We start from the raw sequence: 23,038 nt of genomic DNA, 5'->3' as shown, positions 1-23,038 counted from the left end.
TGAATTGCATAAGAATCAATCAACATCTAAAGTGGAGAAAAAAGGGGTTCAGTAACGCCACCCAGCCAGCCCAAGATAATCGGACTATAAGGCGTGGGCCCGGCGCAACATCATATGGCCCAAAAAAACTCCACACTCAGTTGAATGTCCAAAAAATCAAAGGTGGACAAATACCTGTATCCAGAGTAGTGAGATCACAGAGTGAATCTATATCACGAAATTTATCTATGTTTTCTGCTTTACAAATTAGTGCTCTGATGATGCTACTGATTACTTATCTTAACTCCAAACACAATGGTATTGCACTCTTGGTCTGTAGCTTCAATCGGCCTCTCGACATCGCCATCGAGGACATCGTTCCTCGGCGTCGAGGCAAGTTTAGGTACTTTTCTTCTGATGAGACCTATGGGATTCTCTCTGAACCTTCCCCTCCACCAGAGAGGAGACTTTCTCCACTGGAGAGTCTTTCCTTTTCCTCTTTTGTCCGGGAAATGGCTACAGCTATTCCCTTCCCTGTGGAGGTTGAGGATGAGCCCAGGACTGAGATGCTCAAGGTCCTGGATTATTCTTCTCCACCTAAAGAGGCTGTGACAGTCCCTCTGCATAAGGTACTGAAGGAAGTCCTTACGCGAAACTGGTCGGCCCCTCTGTCTGACCCCATGGTCCCGAAGAAAGCTGAATCCCAGTATTGGATCCACGGTGAACCTGGATTGATGAGGTCTGAGTTACCCCACAATTCTATGGTGGTGGATTCTGCCCTCAAGAGAGCCAGGAGTACTAGAGACTATGCTTCGGCGCCCCCAGGCAGAGAAGTTAGGACTCTTTATTCTTTTGGGAGGAAGACGTATCAGGCCGCTATGCTCATTGCCAAGATCCAATCATACCAGCTCTTCACGAGCGTTCACTTGCGGGACTCGATAAGGCAACTGTCTAGCTTGGTTGATGCGCTCCCTCTGGAGCAAGCCGAGCCTTTTCACCAGTTGGTCAGGCAGCAGAAGGTGTGTCGAAAATTCCTCGCCAGGGGTACATTCAACACTTTTGATGTAGCATCCAGGATCGCTGCTCAAGGTATAGTGATGCGTAGACTCTCATGGCTGCGTGTCTCTGACCTGGATCATTCGGTCCAGCAGTGAATGCCGGATGTTCCTTGCCGGGGGGGGGGGGGGGGGACAACCTTTTTGGTGAAAAAGTAGAGGATCTTGATGATCAGATCAAGAAGCATAATACTGCTATGGATTCTGTATCCGACTGGGCGTCTTCTGCTACTACCTCCTCATCTAGGAGGTATTTTGGGGGGAACAAGAGTGCTCCCTATTCCTATCCTAGGCGTAGGTACGCTCCTGCTTCTCAACAGCCTTCCCAGGCTAAGCCCCAGCACGCTCGTTCTCGTCAACAGCGTGCATCTAAGGCCCGTGCTGCTCCCCAGCAAAAGCAGGGAACGAGCTTTTGACTGGCTCCAGTTAAGCATAGCCTCTGTAAAAGTGTCCATGCCGGACAACTTGCCGGTTGGAGGGAGGTTAATATTTTTTCACCAAAGATGGCCTCTCAAAAACCTCCGACCGGTGGGTCCTTCAAATAGTTCGGTCAGGATACACCCTCAATCGGGAATCCAAACCTCCAAATTGCCCACCAGGAGCTCATTCTTACAGTTCCCAGCACAAACAGGTACTTGCAGAGGAACTCTCCAACCTTCTGAAGGCCCAAGAGGTCGAACCCGTTCCACCAGGGGAAGAAGGGCTGGGATTCTATTCCAGGTACTTCCTTGTGCAGAAAAAGACAGGGGGGATGCGTCCCATCCTAGACCTGAGGGCCCTGAACAAATTTCTTCTCCGAGAAAAGTTCAGGATGGTTTCCCTAGGCACCCTTCTTCCCATGATTCAAGAAAATGATTGGCTATGATCTCTGGGCTTAAAGGATGCTTACACACACATTTCGATACTCCCAGCTCACAGGAAGTATCTTCAATTTCGGCTAGGAACTCAGCACTTTCAGTACTGTGTACTGCCCTTTGGTCTGGCGTCTGCACCCAGAGTGTTCACAAAGTGTCTAGCGGTAGTCGCAGCATTGCTACGCAGACTGGGAGCGCATGTGTGCCCTTATCTTGACGATTGGCTGGTGAAGAGCACCTTGAAGGCAGGCGCTCTACAGTCCATGCGAATGACTATTCAGGTGCTAGAACTACAAGGGTTCGTGATCAATTACTCCAAGTCTCATCTCACCGCAGTTCAAAAGTTGGAATTCATTGGAGCTCTGTTGAACACGAAGACAGCTCGAGCTTATCTTCCCGAGGCAAGGGTAGACAACCTCCTGTCCCTGGTGTCCATAGTTTGAACGGCTCAACAGATCACGGCTCGGCAGATGTTAAGACTTCTGGGGCACATGGTCTCCACAGTTCATGTGACTCCCATGGCACGCCTACACATGAGATCAGCTCAATGGACCCTAGCTTCCAAGTGGTATCAAGCTGCGGGGAGTCTAGAGGATGTAATTCAACTGTCCACCGACTTCCAGAATTCTCTGCAGTGGTGGACGATTTGATCCAATTTGACCTTGGGACGTCCATTCCAAATTCCTCAGCCACAAAAAGTGCTGACAACAGATGCATCCCTCCTGGGGTGGGGAGCTCATGTAGATGGGCTTCACACTCAAGGAGCCTGGTCCTTTCAGGAAAAAGGTCTTCAGATCAATCTCCTGGAATTGCGAGTGATCTCAAATGCTCTAAAGGCTTTCAGAGACTGGCTGTCCAACCAAATCATATTGATTCAGACAGACAATCAGGTTGCCATGTATTACACCAACAAGCAGGGGGGCACCGGATCTCACCCTCTGTGTCAGGAAGCCGTCCAGATGTGGCTTTGGGCACACCGTCACGGCATATTTCTGCAAGCCACTTATCTGGCAGGCATAAACAACAGTCTGGCCGACAGGCTGAGCAGGATAATGCAACCTCACAAGTGGTCACTGGACCTGGGTGTCACCCGCAAGATCTTCCGAGCATAGGGCACCCCCTCGGTGGATCTTTTTGCCACTCAGATTAATCACAAGGTCCCTCAGTTCTGTTCCAGGCTTCAGGCCCATGACAGACTAGCGTTAGATGCCTTTCTCCTGCATTGGGGAACAGGCATCCTGTATGCGTATTCTCCCATACCTCTAGTAGGGAAGACTTTGCTGAAACTCAAGACTGTGGAACCATGATTCTGATTGCTCCCTTCTGGCCGCGTCAGATTTGGTTTCCTCTTCTTGGGTCTTTCAGAGGGTGCCTCCCGAGTCTTGCTTGCTTCCAGGAAAGATTCCACGAAGAGGTGTTACTCTTTCAAATGGAGGAGATTTGCTGTCTGGTGTGACAGCAAGGCCCTAGATCCTCTTTCTTGTCCTACACAGACCCTGCTTGAATACCTTCTACACTTGTCAGAGTCTGGTCTCAAGACCAACTCCATAAGAGTTCACCTTAGTGTGATTAGTGCTTATCAACGCTGTGTAGAGGGTAAGCCTATCTCTGGACAGCCTTTAGTTGTTTGCTTCATGAGAAGTTTGCTTTTGTCAAAGCCCCCGGTCAAACCTCCACTGGTGTCATGGGATCTCAACGTTGTTCTCACCCAGCTGATGAAAGCTCCTTTTGAGCCACTGAATTCCTGCCATCTGAAGTACTTGACCTGGAAGGTTGTTTTCTTGGTGGCTGTTACTTCAGCTCGTAGGGTCAGTGAGCTTCAGGCCTTAGTAGTGCATGCACCTTATATCAAGTTTCATCACAACAGAGTAGTCCTCCGCACGCACCGTAAGTTCCTGATGAAGGTGGTGTCAGAGTTCCATCTGAACCAGTCAATTGTCTTGCCAACATTCTTTCCCCATCCTCATACCCGCCCTGGCGAAAGCAGTTTGCATACCTTGGACTGCAAGAGAGCATTGGCCTTTTACGTGGAGCGGACAAAGCCCTTCAGACAGTCCGCCCAGTTGTTTGTTTCTTTCGATCCCAACAGGAGGGGAGTCGCCATCAGAAAACGCACAATCTCCAATTGGCTAGCAGATTGCATTTTCTTCACTTATGCCCAAGCTGGGCTGTCCCTAGAGGGCTAAGTCACGGCTCATAATGTTAACGCCATGGCTGCGTCAGAGGCTCACTTAAAGTCAGCCTCTATTGAAGGGATTTGCAAGGCTGCAACATGGTCATCAGTCCACACATTCGCATCTCACTACTGACTTCAGTAGGATACCCGACGCAATAGTCGGTTTGGGCAGTCAGTGCTGCAGAATCTGTTTGGGGTTAAGAATCCAACTCCACCCTCCCTAGACCCATTTTTGTTCTGTTACAGGCAGCACTCTCAGTTAGTTCTTTATGGTTTCAGGTCAATCTATGTTATGTCCTCACCGTTGCGAGACCCAATTGACCAATGTTCATTTTTTTGAGTGAGCCTGGTTGCTAGGGATACCCCACATGTGAGAACAAGCAGCCTGCTTGTCCTCAGAGAAAGCGAAGATACTTACCTGTAGCAGGTATTCTCCGAGGACAGCAGGCTGATTGTTCTCACAAACCCGCCCTCCTCCCCTTTGGAGTTGTTACTAGTGTTCTAAGCTTTTTGATTTACTAAGGGGCATGCTCACGCGACGGGCAGGAAGTCATCCACGCATGCGGTGCACGTGATTCACGCGCCAGAAGACTCAATTAAAAAACTTTTTATTTTTGCTTCACAATTTGTTCCGTTTCCTGGGCCGACGTGGACGTCGACCCACATGTGAGAACAATCAGCCTGCTGTCCTCAGAGAATACCTGCTACAGGTAAGTATCTTCGCTTTATCTGCATTTTGTGTTGTGAACTGAAGAAAGGAGCAACCAAAAAACCACCAAAAGTGGAGAAACTAGATCCGCTACATGAATAAAAATAAAAGAACAGCAAAAAAGTAGCAAGATCAACATGACACTATCGTGGAGGCGAGTAATCAAAATGCTTTTTTAAAAGAAAGCTAAAAAGACTTGACACGGAGCCTTGTTTCAGCGAAAAACGCCTGCTTCAGGAGTTTGTTGTGTAAGTCAATGAATGGAGCACCATAAGCAAGGCAGCCAAATCAAGCCTTTACAAAGGCTAATGACAGGTAAATGCATGAAGCATGAGCTTAAAAAGACAATTAGAACTGAGAGAAAAGTCAACCGCAGTGGTGCTGATCAATAAGCACTGAGACACTGTCAATGCTTCTTGCTCAGCACCACTGCGGTTGACTTTTCTTTCAGTTCTAATTGTCTTTTCAAGCTCATGCTTGGTGCATTTACCTGCCATTAGCCATTCTAAAGGCTTGATTTAGCTGCCTTGCTTATGGTGCTCCATTCATTGGCTTACACAACAAACTCCTGAAGCAGGCGTTTTTCGTCGAAACACGGCTCCGTGTCGAGTCTTTTTAGCTTTCTTTTAATAAAGCATTTTGATTGCTCACCTCCACGATATTGTCGTGTTGATCTCGCTACTGTTTTGATGTTCTTTTCCGTGAACTGAAGAAAAACATACTACATCTTGAAATACAAAGGATTTAACGTCATCTTGAATGCTCTTCAGTCGAAAAGTCCAATTTAACCCCTTCCATACTTTTTGATTTAACTACTGCTATTGTGAAAGGTAAGAACATACTACATAAAAAGATTGAACAGATTAAGTCTTCTATTAAAGTTTTCAATCTTAGGATTTTAAATTTTCCCATGTCCCCGGGATTTTCTCCTCTCAAAGACTTTAAGAGATATTTGGTACAAGTTCTTAAATATTCATCAGATGTCATTCCTCCATTAAATAAAATATATTATATTTCTTCTGTTGCTAGAGAGGTGGGAGACAAGTGTGGGGTAATGAATCAAAAACAAAAAGTGGAAGATTTAAATATATCAGCAATTTTGGAAACATTGTTATCAGAGGAATCAAAAAGGGCCACATTGAGGGGAGACATGATAGAGGTATATAAAATAATGAGTGGAGTGGAACAGGTGGATGTGAAGCGTCTGTTCACGCTTTCCAAAAATACTAGGACTAAGGGCCATGCAATGAAACTACAGTGTAGTAAATTTAAAACAAATAGGAGAAAAGTTTTCTTCATCCAACACGTAATTAAACTCTGGAATTCATTGCCGGAGAACGTAGTGAAGGTGGTTAGCTTGGCAGAGTTTAAAAAAGGGGTTGGACAGTTTCCTAAAGGACAAGTCCATAGACTGCTACTAAATGGACTTGGGAAAAATCCACAATTTTGGGAATAACTTGTATAAAATGTTTGTATGTTTGGGTAGCTTGCCAGGTGCTCTTGACCTGGATTGGCTGCTGTCGGGGACAGGATGATGGGCTCGATGGACCTTTGGTCTTTTCCCAGTATGGCATTACTTATGTACTATTAGTGTCATTTGTTTGAACAGGATTTAAATGCTTTAATGAGACTTTACTTTAGAAATTTTAATTCCTTATTCTATGGTTAGAAGATTTGGATATATCCTGATGTGACCAAGCAAACACAGGAATGCAGAAAAGGGTTCTTGGCTCTAAGACAAGAAGTAATAACATTAGAAGATTCTTTTTTATTAGCCTTCCCTTGCAAATGTATTATAAAATATTTGGAGATTAACCCCTGTTTACTAAGCCACGCTAGCAGCAGCTGCACTGCATTGCCGACACAGCCCCATACAAAGTGAACAGGCTGTGTCAGCTTTAGCACACGGCAGCCACTAGTGCCGCTTAGTAAATAGGGGGATAAGTATGCTTTCTTAGCTCCCGTGTAGTTAAGGGCTTTCTTAGATTTAAAGAAAGTTGTTACTGGTAATTTCTTAAAATAGGTTGTATTTTGAATTGAGGATGGGAGAAGTCACGTTATTGCCTTTCCTTTATTGTTTCTTGTAGAGAGGTGTGGTAGCCGTGTTAGTCCACTCTTAAGGTTATCAATAGAAATCAAACAAAATAAAACATGGAAAAGAAAATAAGATGATACCTTTTTTATTGGACATAACTTAATACGTTTCTTGATTAGCTTTCGAAGGTTGCCCTTCTTCATCAGATCGGAAATAAGCAAAAGAGGTATTCCCATCCCCACCAGTGCTTGCCCTTCCGACAGCAACCCAACTTAAAACACAAGCTAATCAGATGTAAACTCCCAACACAGACTGAAAAGGAAAAGAAGGGCACATTTTCCTGCAATATATCCAGCTGCAAGCTATGCCAAAACATTTCACAGGACCCCACAGTCATTCACAAAGGAAAAATATTCAACATAAAGGAATCTTTCACATGCTCATCTTCCAATGTGGTATATATCATTCAGTGTAAAAAATGTAACGAAGGATGCTATATTGGAGAAACAGGCCAGATGCTTAAGACAAGATTCAATCTGCACAGACATCACATGAAGATAGCCGGTGCCAGTCAGGTTCCCACCCCGGTGGGCCAGTATTTTACAAGACCAGGACACTGCACCAGTGATTTCATAGTTAGAATCCTGAAAGGTAACTTTAAAACAATACAGGAACGTAAGACCTTTGAAGTCAGAATGATTGAACATTTTGACACCCAACAGACAGGACTTAACATGGATCTGGGTTTTCTAGCCCATTATAAACCATAAAATTGTATTTCTCTGTTTACCACCCTCCTCTCACCTACCCACACCCATCCTGTTAGAATATCAATGAAATGCTTTGTTGTCCCCATGCATACCTCCTACCCACCCCACCCTCCCACCCTGTCAGACTGTCAAAGTAATGCTTGGATGTCTCACTCATATATACTATCTGCTACCAAATTTGCTTATTTGCGATCTGACGAAGAAGGGCAACCTTCGAAAGCTAATCAAGAAATGTATTAAGTTATGTCCAATAAAAAAGGTATCTACATCTCAATCTGCACTGGCTCCCAGTTAGAGAGCAAATCGCTTTCAAGCTCTGCACCTTAACGCATAAAATTATCTATGGTCTAGCTCTGGAATACATGATTCCTCTAATAGACGTCCCACCTAGAAATGCCATCAACACAGCCCGCACCTATCTCCAACTTCATTATCTGTCTTGCCGGGGTGTCAAATACAAGCTTCTTTTTGCCTCTACTTTTCACTACTCCAGCCCGAAGACTTGGAATGCTTTACCTCTGAACCTAAAATCTCAATCTGATCATCACCTTTTCAAGAAGATGTTGAAAACGTTCCTTTTTGAAAAAACTTACTCCATTAGTAATTCTGCTTATTAGTCACCCTAATTGTTGTTAGTGTTCTCTCCTTATTCTGCTGTAAAATTCATGTGTTGTACTTCTCTACTTTTGTAATTCATGTAAGCCACATTGTGCCTGCAATTGTGGGAAACTGTGGGGTATAAATGAACCATAAATAAATAAGTAAATAATAAATAAATAAATCATCTTATTTTCTTTTCCATGTTTTATTTTGTTTGATTTCTATTGTTTCTTGTATTAATCTCCTAATATTATTTCATCCACCTTCCTCAATATTGTGATCTAAGGAAAAGGAATGTTGGTTTCTTGTGTTTTTCAAGATTGTTATTGCTCTGTATTGCTTTAACAACTCTTTACTTATAAAATGCTACCTTAAATCATAAAAAAATACAAAGGATACTCAATATCCCCAGGACATATAGAGGGTCAATATGCAGTGGAACTTATCCAGATAGAAAAGACTCCTACCCAGATAAATCCTGCTGACCAATCCATACCCGGATTTTCAGTGGCATTATCTGGATAATATGGCTGAATATTTGGCCAGACCACCTCAGCACTATCCAGGTTGTACCAGGGTGGTCTGTGATCTGTAACCTGTAGTTAAAATCATCCAAAGTACCTGAAGATTGGAAGACCAAAATGTCACTCACAAGCAGTGCTTTTTTTGTGCCGGTACGCAACGGTACGGCGTACCGGCACCTTTTTTTTTGCTCCCCCCGCCCCGTGAGTCCATGTCCCGCACGCAGTGCCAGCCCCCATTTCCGGCCGCTGCTGCTTCTCCTGTTGAGCAGCAGCGGCCGCTACACAAAGAAAAAGATTTTTTTAAAAACTTCAAACCTGGCTGAAACGCGGCACCCCGGCACTGTAGACAGCGATTAGGCATTGGCTGTTGCCCCGCAGCCGCTCCTCCTCTTGCCTCTACATCACTGCGCTCCTCCGGGGTCTTCCTCCAGGGGCAGTGACGTAGAGGCAAGAGGAGGAGCGGCTGCGGGGCAACAGCCAATGCCTAATGGCTGTCTACAGTGCCGGGGTGCCGCGTTTCAGCCAGGTTTCAAATTTTTTTTAAATCTTCTTTTTCTTTGTGTAGCGGCCGCTGCTGTTCAACTGGAGAAGCAGCAGCGGCCGGAAATAGGGGCTGGTGCCGCCTGCATCGCGATTTCGCGCCGTTCGCGGGAAACTTGGCAGGGAGAGGGAAACCAACAGAGGGAAGGATGGGGAGAGAGAGGGGAAAACAGATGGAAGGATGGGGAGAGAGAGGGAAAAACATGGAAGGATTGGGGAGAGTGGGGAAAAACAGATGGAAGGATGGGGAGAGAGAGAAAGAGAAAGAGGGAAAACAACAGAGAGAAGGATTGGGGAGAGAAGGGAAAAACAGATGGAAGGATGGGGAGAGAGAGAGAGTGAAAACAACAGAGGGAAGGATTGGGGAGAGAGAGGGGAAAACAGATGGAAGGATTGGGGAGAGAAGGGAAAAACAGATGGAAGGATGGGGAGAGAGAGAAAGAGTGAAAACAGAGGGAAGGATTGGGGAGAGAGAGGGGAAAACAGATGGAAGGATGGGGAGAGAGAGGGAAAACAGATGGAAGGATTGGGAGAGAGAGGGAAAAACAGATGGAAGGATTGGGGAGAGAGGGGAAAACAGATGGAAGGATGGGGAAAGAGAGAGGGAAAACAGATGGAAGGATGGGGAAAGAGAGAGGGAAAACAGATGGAAGGATGGGGAGAGAGAGGGAAAAACAGATGGAAGGATGGGGAGAGAGAGAGAGTGAAAACAACAGAGGGAAGGATTGGGGAGAGAGGGGAAAACAGATGGAAGGATTGGGGAGAGAAGGGAAAAACAGATGGAAGGATGGGGAGAGAGAGGGAAAAATAGATGGAAGGATTGGGGAGAGAGGGGAAAACAGATGGAAGGATTGGGGAGAAAGAGAGGGAAAACGGAAGGATAGGGAGAGAAAGAGGGAAGACGCTGGATGGAAGAATGCAGAAAGAAATAGGGGAGACACTGGAAGGATGGGGAGAGAAAGCAGAGCTGCTGGATGGAAAAGGGGAATAGAGAAAGACTGGAGAATAAGAGGAAGGGCATGGGGAGAACAAGGGTGAGGAAAAGATGAAAAGCCACAGGTAGATGAAGGAAATTAAAGAATGGATAGTAAGAATGAATTAAATCTGGACAGAGAGAGAGCCTGAAAAATATTGAAGAAAGCAAAGAAAAAGGAGACAAAAATGACAAATGGCACAGAAGAGTTAAGCGAAAACAAAGGAAAGCAGAATCACAGACTGGGACCAATATGGAAAGAAAAACAGTCACCAGACAACAAAGGTAGAAAAAAATCATTTTATTTTCATTTTAGTGTTTGTAATATGTCCAATTTGAGAATTTACATTGGCTGTCTTATTTTGCACTGGGTATACTGGAGCTGTAAGAGCTTACAGAGATTATTTATAATGAAAAAAAATCACGTTATTTTTTTCTCCTATAGTACTATAATATTTTCAATGATGTCTGTTTATATGCGCCATGGCTGGTATAGGGGGTGTGGTTAATGTGGGTGTGGCTATCATAGGGGTGGATCCATATGTGGTGACCCCGCCCATAATGAGTACCGGCACCTTTTTTTCTACAAAAAAAGCACTGCTCACAAGAGACTCTATCCTGTGCGCTTTGTCCAATAACCTTTCAGGACAAAGCATCCAGACTCCTGAAGAAGGCACTCCCAGTGCCAAAACAGGGTACCTTGTAGAATCTTCTTTCAATAAATTATATTTCAAATATTGGACGCCTTCAGTCTGTTCTTTGACGAGCCTGGTTCTGTTCCCACTCCTCTACCTGCTCCAGCAATTTTTCTAATCTTTGTTTGTTGGGTGATTTTAATTTTCCTTTTTGCCTAATGTTGAAGTTTTTATAAGGGAAACATTTCTTGTTTCATTTGTTGAATGCTCTATATGGTGCTTGCTCACACTTCAATCACCAAGTTATCCTCAAAAAGACTTGCTTTTTGAGGATTCATTTGTTGAATGCAATTCCAATGCATCAATTTGTAAATATAATAGCCACCCATGTAGCAGGACATGTTTTGGACTTGGTATTTTTGTCACCGGCTTTATTAGCTGGTTTGTTGAATGTACCTACGGTGGATTTTGTTAGCTGGTCCAATCATTCCCTTATATCTTTTGAATTATATTTAGATAAGATGAAGAAGAGGTGTGAGGTGCTTCAAGAGAAGTTGGAGATTCAACCACATTTTAAAATGGATGATTTATGGGAAGTTTGGGTGTAGACTCCTTAGATGCAAAGGTGGATTTTGGGTTGCGTATTATCAACAGAAAATTGTAGGAGCTTTGCAGAGACCTAGAGAGTTATATCAAACAGTGAATTTTTTGTTGCATGGATATAAGTTTGAAGGAAATGTTGAGGGGTCAGATGCAAATATGTTTGTGAAATTTTTAAATAAGAAGGTGGAGAAGTTGAAAATGATAGTACACTATCAGGTTCAGCAAAGAGTTTTGGCTACAATTTCAGATGAGGATGCTCAATGGTGCACTTTTCAGTTGGTGGATGAAGAGGAAGCTGAGGATATAGTAAGTTCAATTATGCCTACATGGTCTTTGTGGGATACATGTTCATCAAGTGTGTTGTGGGAATTGGCAGGGAAGGTTGCACCAGCTGTTGGGGTAATTGTGAATATATCCCTGTGTGATGGTGTTTTTCTGGATTTTTGTAAGCAGGTGAAGAATGATGCCCTAGATCCAACTGATTTGAGTAATTACTGGACAATACCAACTGTTCCTTTTTTTGGTAAAATTCTTGAGAAAATAGTGTTAAAACAGCTTGATGAATTTGTGGATATAGTGGGTGGTTTAGACCCGGTCCAGTATGGATTTAGGCAGGCACATAGTGTCGAGACGTTGTTGATTTCAACTGTTGATTTTCTAAAGAGAAAAATTGATGGTAACATCTGTTTCTGTTTGGTCTCTTTGGATGCGTCGGGTGTGTTTGACTCTGTGAATTTGGATTTAATACTGGACAGGTTGCGGGATTTAGGACTAGGTGGACAGGTTTTGCGATAATTTGCATCATATTTGTTGGGAAGATCAATGGTTGTGTGGAGTGGTTCACAGGATTTGGTTTCAGTCGAGGTTGATTGAGGGGTACCCCAAGGATCTGCTTTGCCAGCATTATTGTTTAATGTATTTCTAGCACTGTTGGGCAAGGTGTTTCAGGAACTAGGGATTTTTTAAATTGTTTTTATGCAGATGATGTTCACTTTTTCTTCCTGATAGTAGCATGGGATGATAGCTTGAATTGTCAGTTAAGTAAATATATGGAAGAGGTAAAAAGATGGATGTTTGAGCATGGATTAGTTTTGACCGTGGCAAAAATGGAGGTGATGATTGTGGGTAGAGAAGAACTGATGGATTGGCCTGACACTATCTGAATGGGTAATATGTGTGTCCTGGTTAGGAAAGAGATGAAATTGTTGGGGGTAATTTTCGATAACAGGCTGACAGGTGGTGGTCATGTGGTTCATGTTGCTTTTAGATATTTGCATATGTTATACAGATTGAAGCCTATGCTTTCTGGGTATGATTTTCAGTGTGTTGTCTAAAGTATGGTTTTGGCATGTCTGGACTACTGCAATGCTTTGTATATAGGTATGTCTTCTTTGAGTATCAAAGCATTGCAAGTAGTCCAGAATGTTGCAACCAAAGCAATAATGAGGGTGACAAAATTTTCCCATGTGACACCTATGCTTAAGAAATTACATTGACTACCTTTGTTGCAAAGAATTCAATTTAAAGTATTGACAGTTATACATCAGGTCTTGTTTGCTGCTGCTCCATTTTATTTGAAGCAGATTTTGACTGTTTACTGCCCAAGGCGTGCACTGAGGTCTGACACCGCTATGCGATTGTCGACTTATGTGCTTATGCAGTTGCATTATACAGACACATGAGCCTCGGCCTTTGCTTTCACTGGAATTTTATTGTGGAATGCACTGTTAGCCAGTGTGCTAACAGTTCGTAAATGTTTATGTTTTCTGGAAAATGTGAATGTTCTTTTCTACACCACTTAGTTGTAAGTAGTATTGAAATTTTTAAAATAAATAAATATGGTTGAGATCTACAAAATCCTGAGTGGTGTAGAATGGGTAAAAGTGAATTGATTTTTCTTGCTTTCAAAAAGTACAAAGACCAGGGGACACTCAATGAAATTACATGGAAATATTTTTTCACTCAAAGAACAGTTAAGTTCTGAAACTCGTTGTTGGAAGATGTGGTAACAGCGGTTAGCGTATCTGGGTTTTAAAAAGGTTTGAACAATTTCCTGGAGGAAAAGTCCATAGTTTGCTATTGAGATAGACATGGGGAAGCCACTGCTTCACCTGGGATTGGTAGCATGGAATGTTGCTACTATTTGGGTTTCTGCCAAGTACTTGTGACCTGGGTTTGCCATTGTTGGAAACAGAATACTGGGCTAGATGGACCATTGGTCTGACCCATTATGGCTATTATGTTATGTTCCAAAACCCAAATAGTACCAACATTCCATGCTACCAATCCCAGGGCAAGCAGTGGCTCCCCCCATGCCTATCTCAATAACAGACTGTGGACTTTTCCATATGTGCTGGATAAAATTGTTCATGCAAACAAAACCCTGAAAAATGACTGAATTGTTTTATTCTGCAAAACAATAGAGTTAACATGGCCCTTTCTGTTCTCATGTGACAGTGCGTTCATGAAAGAGAAGTCACTGTGCTGAACAGCCTCTGATAAGATGCATATAATCACAAACCTGAGTCAATATCCAAGGTTACACCTGTCACATTCCAGAAGTTTACTTCTTTTGTATCAAGTTGGGGCATAATGACCCTTTTCCTTAAAAAGAAAGTTTGTCATAAGGAGTTGGAGAGGTTCAGGCTAGAGGCTATAATGTAATCCAAGCAGAAAAACAAACCAGTACACTAAGACTTTCATCACTCTTTCTGGCAAAAAACAAACAAACAAACAAACAAAAAAACCACACAGGACATTTTAACCATCTACTGAAGTGCCTTGTGCTCAGTTGAACACCATCTGTCAGAACAAAAGCTATATTAAAGTATACAGTAAAACAGAGGCATAGTTAGGGGGGGCACCAGGGGAGCAGCCGCTCCCCAAACGGACTTCTACCGGTACCGGCGCCTATTTTTTACACAATCTGTTGCAAGTTAAAATAGGCGCCGGTGGAAGTCCACTCTGCGTGCGCCCCCGAGCCTTCAACCTGGCTCACTTCTGAGTAATATTATACACAGGAAGAAACAAGGGATAGTATTCAATAGATATTAGGTCTTTAAATCTCCTAAAATGTTTGCATTGAATAAATGATGGCATGGCATAAAGTTTGTTTGTTCACCCTTATTTCTAAAAATATAAAGTAACTTAGACCCCCCCCCCCCCCTGAAACTGGCACTGCTTAAGTTAGTGGGAGGAAAGATTTTCAGGGCGGTCACTGAATCACGGAGGACTGGGATTGCTAGCCTGGTGGGTGGTTTTAAGAAAGGGCCAGCCAATGGGGGCAGGGCCAAGAGGTAATAACCTCACTAATCCACCTCACCAACCTACTCAGTTATGAAAACCCACCTTCTATAATTACCCTAATCACTCCCTTCCTCTTCTCTCTTCCCTACTTAATCTCGGCACAATACCAACTGTATCTGATACCCTAGAATGACAATGTTATTAAAACTATGTAAGTCACATTGAGCCTGCAAATAGGTGGGAAAATGTGGGATACAAATGCAATAAATAAGTAATAAAAAGGATTATATGGAGAAAATTCTGGTCTTTGTTAGCCCACCCCCGCCGAGACCCTGAGTACCTAGGGGGAAGTCCTCGAAACCAGGGTAGGAGGATTTTACAGTGGGTGATGACTGAAGCCTCTGCCACAGGGCACCGGGGTGCCTGCGGAGTGTTCCCAATTAGGGAACAAGTAGGAGGAATGGGAGCAGGAATGCCTCACTTCTGGCAAGACTTTCATTGCACGTATGAATGACCTCTGTTCTGGAATGGGAGAGAGAAATGACATGTGGAAATGACTGAGAAACTGTAAGAAGTCTACGAGGAGATCACCAAGTACTTTGTTCTGGTTTGCAAGTAGAGGAGATTAAAATAGAACTGAACTGTGATTTTGAATGTCCTGATTTTGTTTGGAAATTATGTTTGATGCTCTGCTGACCATCCGAAAAGCTCTGATATGTACACACCAAGTTAACAAGTTTATGAACTGTTTGTTCAAGTTACTGTTAGTAAAGCAAGTTGATGTTTAAATACAGAGACTGCTGCCTATTTTGTATGTGAATAAAATAAAGAGTGTCCAGAAAAAAGTACCCTTCAGCCTACCAGGATTTTTAGCCTGGCCCCGGCCTGCACCCAGCTGACTTGAAGCCCCCCTATCTGTTTGTGTGCCCTGGTCCCAGGAGTGTTGGCCCGGGAAGCTTAGCCAGTAACCCTGATTGAGGGGTGAAACCGAGGTTACACAACCATAATGCTTTCTAATCTGCAAAACATTGGGAGTAATTTTCAGTATCTGTAAAGTCTGTAGTTATTTGTGTAACTGGAAACCTGGTAGGTGATTTTCAAAGCAAAAAAATATGGGGTCCTTTACAAAGGCGGGCTGAAAAATGGCTTGCGGTAATATAGGCGGGTTTGGCGCACAGCTGATACCATTTTTTAGTGCGCCTGTAAAAAAGGCCTTTTAAAAATGTTTGCCAAAAATGGACATGTGGCCAAAATGAAAATTGCTGCACGTCCATTTTGGGTCTGAGACCTTACCGCCAGCCATTGACCTAGTGTTAAAGACTCACGCGGTAACTGGGCATAAGACCTAACGCACGCCAAATGCCACTTGGTGCGCATCCATTACGTGCTCCAGAAAATAAAAAATATTTTTCAGACACGCGTATCGGACGCACGCCAAAAATGAAATTACTGCAAGAGCCATGCGGTAGTCAGGCGGTAACTCCATTTTGGCGCATGTTGGGCAGGCGTAGACACGTGACTTAGTAAAATGACCCCTCTGTGCCTAGTGTTTCTCTATGAATTTGCTTCAGTTACTATGAGGGCATAATTGAACGAAACGTCTATCTCCATGGGCGGTTTATCTCCGAGAACGGGTCCGTGAAGGGGCGGACCGAACCGTATTTTCGCAAAAAATTGATGTCCATGTTTATTCGACAATTTGTGAGCTGGCGTTTTTGTTTTTTCAGCGATAATGGAAAATGAAAGCGCCCAGCTCAAAAAACGAATAAATCCAAGGCATTTTGGTTCGTGGGAGGTGGCCAGGAGTTTGTAGTGCACTGGTCCCCCTCACATGCCAGGACACCAACCGGGCCCCTAGGGGGCACTTTACAAAAAACAAAAAAAAAGTTAAAAGAGCTCCCAGGTGCATAGCACCTTCCCTTGGGTGTTGAGCCCCCCAAATCCCCATCAAACCCACCGCCCACAAGTCTACACCATTACTATAGCCCTAAGGGTGAAGGGGGGCACCTACATGTGGGTACAGTGGGTTTGGGGGGCGGTTTGGAGGGCTCCCATTTACCAGCACAAGGGTAACAGGTGGGGGGGGAGGGGCCTGGGTCCACCTGCCTGAAGTCCACTGCACCCCTAATAACTGCTACCAGGGACCTGCATACTACTGCCAGGGAGGTGGGTATGACATTGAGGGTGAAAATAAAAAGTTGTGAAACGGCATATTTGTGGTGGGGAGGGGGTTTGTTGACCATGGGGGAGTCAGGGGGAGGTCATCCCCGACTCCCTCCAGTGGTCATCTGGTCATTTAGGGCACTTTTTGGGGCCCTATTCGTGGAAAACAGGTCCAGGAAAAGTGCCCTGAATTCTCGCTAAAACGCATATTTACTTTCATTATCGGCGAAAGGCACCTATCTCTGGCGTCCCGATAACCACGCCCCAGTTCCGACCTTCGACACGCCCCCATCAACTTTGTCCGCATCCGCGACGGAGTGCAGTTGAAAACGTCCAAATCGGCTTTCGATTATACCGCTTTATTCGTTTTGTGAGATAAACGTCTATCTCCCGATTTGGGTCGCAATATAGGCGTTTTTCTTTTTCAATTATAAGCTGGTATGTCACCCCGTGCTGTTGGCATGCTGGGATCATGCTATGGTAGGAAGAGATCCACATGGAGCTGGACTGGACTTTAATGAGGCAGAGTACTAAGAAGTCAAAAAGGGAAACCATACTGCACAGCCATACTGTAATCAGGTGTGGGGGTTTTTTCCACATCTGTGCTCATATTCATCCAACTTAATGGATCATTTTACTAAGCTGTGTTAACTGCTAATGCACACTTAACACAGCAAAAAAAAAACATGCTAAAGCATTCCCCCTTAGTTGTAGCATTCATATGCACTAAGCACATGATAATTATGTTTCTTTTTTTTTTCCACGGGACATGTCAGCAGCACCACAGATATCGTTTATTAAGCTTGATATACCACTCTAGTTGTCATACAAATCAAAGCAATTAATTAAAAAAAACACAATATAATTGTTAAGAATGAACTCCATAAATTTTATTTATTTATTTCATTTATATCCTACATTATCCCAACAGATCAGGTTAATACATCAATAGGAAAGTAATATGTACTCAAGAGGGAGAGGAAAAACCATCCACACTTTGACAATCACATGTTCCTTGTCAGCATGTTCCCCACACCCCAGGTAGGCAGCAATATATGTATATTCAGTGCAGGTACATGGATAGCTAACTAGGGGCTCCTTTTATAAGCAGCAGTAAGCTAAACGCGGGCTTACTGCTCGCTATACAGGAAGTACCACCGGGCTACCACAGCAACCCGGCAGTACTTCCGACCCCTAACGTGCCATTTCCGGCGCTACAAAAATGTATTTTCATAGCGCTGGACTGTGCCTAGCGGTAATCGGCCAGTGCCGTGCACTGCCCGGTTACCGGCGGGTTAATGCGGGAGCTCTTACCGCCACTCAATGGGGTGGAGGTAAGGGCTCCCCCCTGAAATGGCCGCGTGGCAAATGCTTACTTGCCTCCCAGCATTCCTGTAGGAAGCGAGACTTCCCTTTTACCAGCTGCGGTAAAAGGGGGCCTCTGCGCATCTGCCGCAGCTTGATAAAAGGGGCCCTTGGTGTGTTGGACCACATGTAATGCATTGCTAGCTCTGCCTGGTCAGCTATCTGGGTATGGCACTGAATATTGGCCATGCCTGGTTTAATTCTGGGTACTGCTAAACACTTGGATAGTTTACAGTTTATTAATATTTGCTAAACTGCTCTTACTAATGGACAGAGCAAATCAGTGTATATACTACAATGTATCAAGAAAAGGAAAGGAACTCCATTAATTGACAGGAAAGAAATGAAGACACACAAACAACGAAGAGGGGAGAGAGAAGGAAAGCACTAAGAAAAGATTAGGGAAGACAAGGGGAAAGTTTTGAAAACATTTATTGTATTTATGTTTATTCTTGGTTATTCTACTATTGTTATATTATTAACAAAATGTAAGTTTTTATGTTAAACTGTACTTGCTGTACACCGCCTTTCATAAAGGTGGTTAATAAATCCCAATAAATAAATAGCAACCTAATTAGTCCTGGATCCCCATAAGCTTGCTTGAATAGCCAGGTTTTCAATTCTACCGTAAAACTTTTAAACGCAAGGATACTGCGAACAGGGAGCGATAGGTTATTCCAAATGTGCGGTGTAAGAAAGAAGAAAGCGCTTTGCCTAGTCAACTCTTAGGTTCAGGGAGGACGAGGTGATAATCATTCAAAGAACATAACACATGGGTTGTTGTGTAGAGAATTGTGAGATTAGCTACATAGTTTGGCTAGCCAATTTGATGAGTCTTAAAAGTCAATACTGCTATTTTGTAAATGATCCTTTGCTCCACAGGCAACTAATACTACTGTTTCAAATAAGATGTAGTATGTTCACTGCGATGAGTGCAGCAAAGCAACCTAATAGCCACATTTTGAAGAGTCTGCAACTTCTTTAAAGAGGAGCGCGGTAATCCTGCATAAATTAGGAGTCCAGGCGGGATATAAAGAACGAAAGGAGAAGTGCATGGAATCTGTCAGGGTCAAAAAAGTAACAAATACTGGCAGTACCCAGAACATAATACCTGGGTCTAATTCAGTCTCTGGTGGTCAGTACTTACAAAAATGCTGACTGCCGTGGGCTGAATATTACCCCCCCCCCCCCCCCCCCCCCAGTTTTCCAGGGTCATTTTCAAAGCAGAAGAATGTGTGTATTTTCATCTGGAAAATTCATCAGAGTCCACTCAGAGAAAACGATGGGTGTAGGTATAAAACTACTCCCTACAGAACCTACTGCAGAAAAACAAAAATGCTACCATCAGCTACATAGTAGTTTTCATAGTATCAGAGTCATGTGCTAATCAAATGATGACAGATTCTATCATACATATTGTTCCCTTTACCATCCGTAATCATACTAACACCTAGCAATTAGTGGTTTCTCCATTAGCTATTGTTACATAAGGTGATATAATTACAGTACATAAAATATATGCATATTGTACCTGTAAAGTACAAAATACTGGTAAATGTTTGGATGATTATAGACTCATGACCTACTGTCTTCTTTACAACACTGATTTCAGATATCTGTAATAAATTACAGGTTTTTAATATCAAGACACCAGCTATATAGCAATCATACATTTTTCATAGAGTTCATAACCTATGCGGTGCTGTAAATAACTGTAAGCTTGAACACGGTCAACTATGGAGGAGATCCTTCAGATAAGAAGAACTAGCTGAAAAGGGACATCCATGTGCTTGAAATGTCCAAATCCTAATTTTGAAAAGGAAGAATACGGACATCCAAATAGCAAAAGAAAGCACCAAGAGCCTTCAAAATCGGGACAAAATTGCTTTAATCAGACAACTTGAAAAACAATCTTTAAAGAATGACCCGGCACGGCTGTGTTTGAAGTGCTTCAGCGCCTGTGTGAGTGGTCCCAAGGGTCAGAAATACCGTGTGCAATAGCTGCCATGTCCCCTACCTCAACGCAAGCGGCGTCATCGGGCTGCGCAGGGTCCTGTCAACACGCACACCTGACTGGCACAGCCCTGAGCCATGTGTGCGTAGTTCTTCTCTGGCTGCAGGCTCCTTGATTGCTTTGCCATGCACCTGGCTCTGCTCTCTCTCTGCCTAGCTTCCAGGCTCCTTAATTGCTTTGCTTCCACCCACCTGGATCTGCTCTTTCTCTGCCTGGCTTCCCTTGCTTCTCTCCTATTGGTCTTCCCCTGCTCTTGTCCTATGGCAGTGCCCCTTCTCCCTGCTAATGTCAGACGCCAGCACTTTATCAGCTGAGCTCTCCCTAGACTCCTTGCTTCAGCTTCTATTTTGGTAGGTGTTACTTGCTCAGTAGTGTGCTTCTCCTCTACTTTGTTCTTCGTTGCTGACTTAGCCTGTACCTGGATTACTCTTGTGTCTGCTGCCTGCCTACTGACTCTGCCTGTACCTGGATTACTCTCGTGTCTGCTGCCTGCCTACTGACCTTGCCTGTACCTGGATTATTCTTGTGTCTGCTGCCTGCCTACTGACTCTGCCTGTACCTGGATTACTCTCGTGTCTGCTGCCTGCCTACTGACCTTGCCTGTACCTGGATTATTCTTGTGTCTGCTGCCTGCCTACTGACTTTGCCTGTACCTGGATTACTCTCTTGACCTGCTGCCTGCCTACTGACTCTGCCTGTACCTGGATCAGTCTCTTGCCTGCTGCCTGTCTGGCCATCACGTTCATCACCCCGCTTCCTGCTCCATCTCATAAGCCCTGCAGGCTGCCCACACCTAGAGGCTCAGCCTCTGGGGAACGGCGGTCAGCACAGGTGAAACCCAGGGTTGTCCAGCTGCCAAGCAGAACCTGGACCGAGTACCAGGCTCGGCAGCGCTCTACTTGGTACAAGAACTCACAGGTCTGACAATAGCAGAGCTTACTCCTCCGCACGTGTATCAAGATAAAAACGCTGTCCCTCAGTGTTAAAGTAGATTAAACAGAATAAGGGCATCCAACATTGCAGTACATCCAAATAGCAAGGGGACATGTTTTGGACAGGAGAGGGAGGGCCTGAAATCTGGACATCCAACAGCAATTACCACAGGGGAAGAAACGTCCATGTCTAAAAAGGTCATCCTTATTTAGTTCTGTTTCATGAATGTCCAGGTTAGAGCAGCTGTCCACTGGAAGGATTAAAGCATGGCACCTCCTTAATCCCCCAGTGATTGCTGTACCCCTCCCTCTCCCTTGAAAGTGAACCCAGAAGGGGATAGCAGGCTTTATGATAGCTTTAGGTACTACAGACATTCTTAACAGAGTAGGAAGCAGGTCTGAGAAGTAGCCTAGTGGTTAGTATAGTAGACTATAAACCAAGGTACCTAGGATCAAATCCCACTTAACTTTTTTTTTCTTAAATTGTGAGTCCTCCAGAAACATAAAAATACCTACTGTACCAAAATATATGTAACCCGGATCTCACCGTCCAGCTCAGTTCTCTGACTGACCTGGGCCACAACCCCCCCCCCCCAACTTTTTACCACCTCACTCTTCACTCACAATGCAGTCTTTCTCACTCGAGCTTGGGCGTAGGCTGGAGCCGGATAAAAATCCGGAAGGCTGTAAAATGTTAATCTGGGCATTATCCTGAGTACCTCTCGAACAGTCTCTTCACTCTCTCTCAAGGAATACTGACTATACCAAGTAGTTATCTTTTATGCAAGCTTTACTGAACTCTGAAATTGGCAATTAATCCACACTTCATAATTCCTTATGTACAATCAGCATTTGGCTTGAATTTTTCTGTCCTCCCAAGATTATTGGTTACAGTCTTATCCACTAATTGAACAATTTCTTATAGCAATTCTATCCTATTCTGCGATTTCTATTCCACTTTTAACTTGCAATGCAAAGCAGATCACAGATCAAAGAAAAATCCCAATTGGATAGAATATACATTAAAATCAGCAATGCAATCTTATTCAAAATTACCTATTCAAACAGTCACTGATTTAAAAAAGAGAATAAATAGGTTTTAAAAACTTTTCAAAAGACACTATAAGGAGCAGTTAGATGTACTGTTACTGGTAAACTATTCCATATCTTAGCACTCTGAAATATTTTTTAAAATGTTCCCATATAGACTTCAGGCACATATTTTTTACAGAAGGGACATCAAGAGTCAAAATTGTTGAACTCCATAAGTGTTGTCTATAACCTGGAAGCAATAGCAAATCCCCTACCATTTTTGATTTTGCAACATAAATTTTGAAATATGTACATATATACAACTCCTCTAGTCCATCACCCATCCCTTTGGGCTGTATAATCCAAGGCTGTGCTGGCAGTGTTGTTTGTCACCAATGAACTCCTCTAGGATCAGACCCCCCTGTCTGTCCTCTCCTCCAGAGCTGCACCCTCTGGCTTTGAACAGGCTCTTCCCTGTTCCTGCTCAAGAGCTAAGCTCCCCTTGACCACCCAGAGCATTCCTCTCAAACAGCTACTGCCTTTGGCTGACAATAACTCCTCCTTAACTCAGCATTAGGTTATCTGACTTTTCCAGCATACCCCTTCTCCTCTCAGGGTCTTGGCAGGGGTGAAGGCAACCAAAGACCATGTGCTCAGACAAACAAGTACTTTTATTACCTTCAAACTCCACCTCTACTGTGGGCAAGTCACTTAACCCTCCATTACCCCAGGTACAAAATAAGTACCTGTATATATGTAAACCGCTTTGAATGTAGTTGCAAAATACCACAGGAAGGCGGTATATCAAGTCCCATTTCCCCTTTCCCTTTTAA

General features: G+C 43.8%; 1 protein-coding gene across 5 annotated transcripts in view; it reads right to left on the bottom strand.

The window, feature by feature from the left end:
- The window catches only part of ASB5 (ankyrin repeat and SOCS box containing 5), a 127,580-nt gene that overhangs the window by 37,198 nt on the left and 67,344 nt on the right, over positions 1-23,038 (bottom strand). Inside the window, exon 2 of one of the 5 annotated variants that reach the window (XM_030191525.1) lies at positions 13,975-14,057. The exons of the other annotated variants lie outside the window; for them this stretch is intronic. Within the exon in view, the coding sequence (XP_030047385.1) occupies positions 13,975-14,044 (70 nt within the window). The 5' untranslated portion in view covers positions 14,045-14,057. The remainder of the gene's footprint in view (positions 1-13,974; positions 14,058-23,038) is intronic. 5 annotated transcript variants of the gene reach the window in all.

Source organism: Microcaecilia unicolor, chromosome 2 (assembly GCF_901765095.1).
Source record: "Microcaecilia unicolor chromosome 2, aMicUni1.1, whole genome shotgun sequence".
NCBI lineage: Eukaryota > Metazoa > Chordata > Amphibia > Gymnophiona > Siphonopidae > Microcaecilia > Microcaecilia unicolor.
This window is presented reverse-complemented; position numbering and strand designations above follow the sequence as displayed.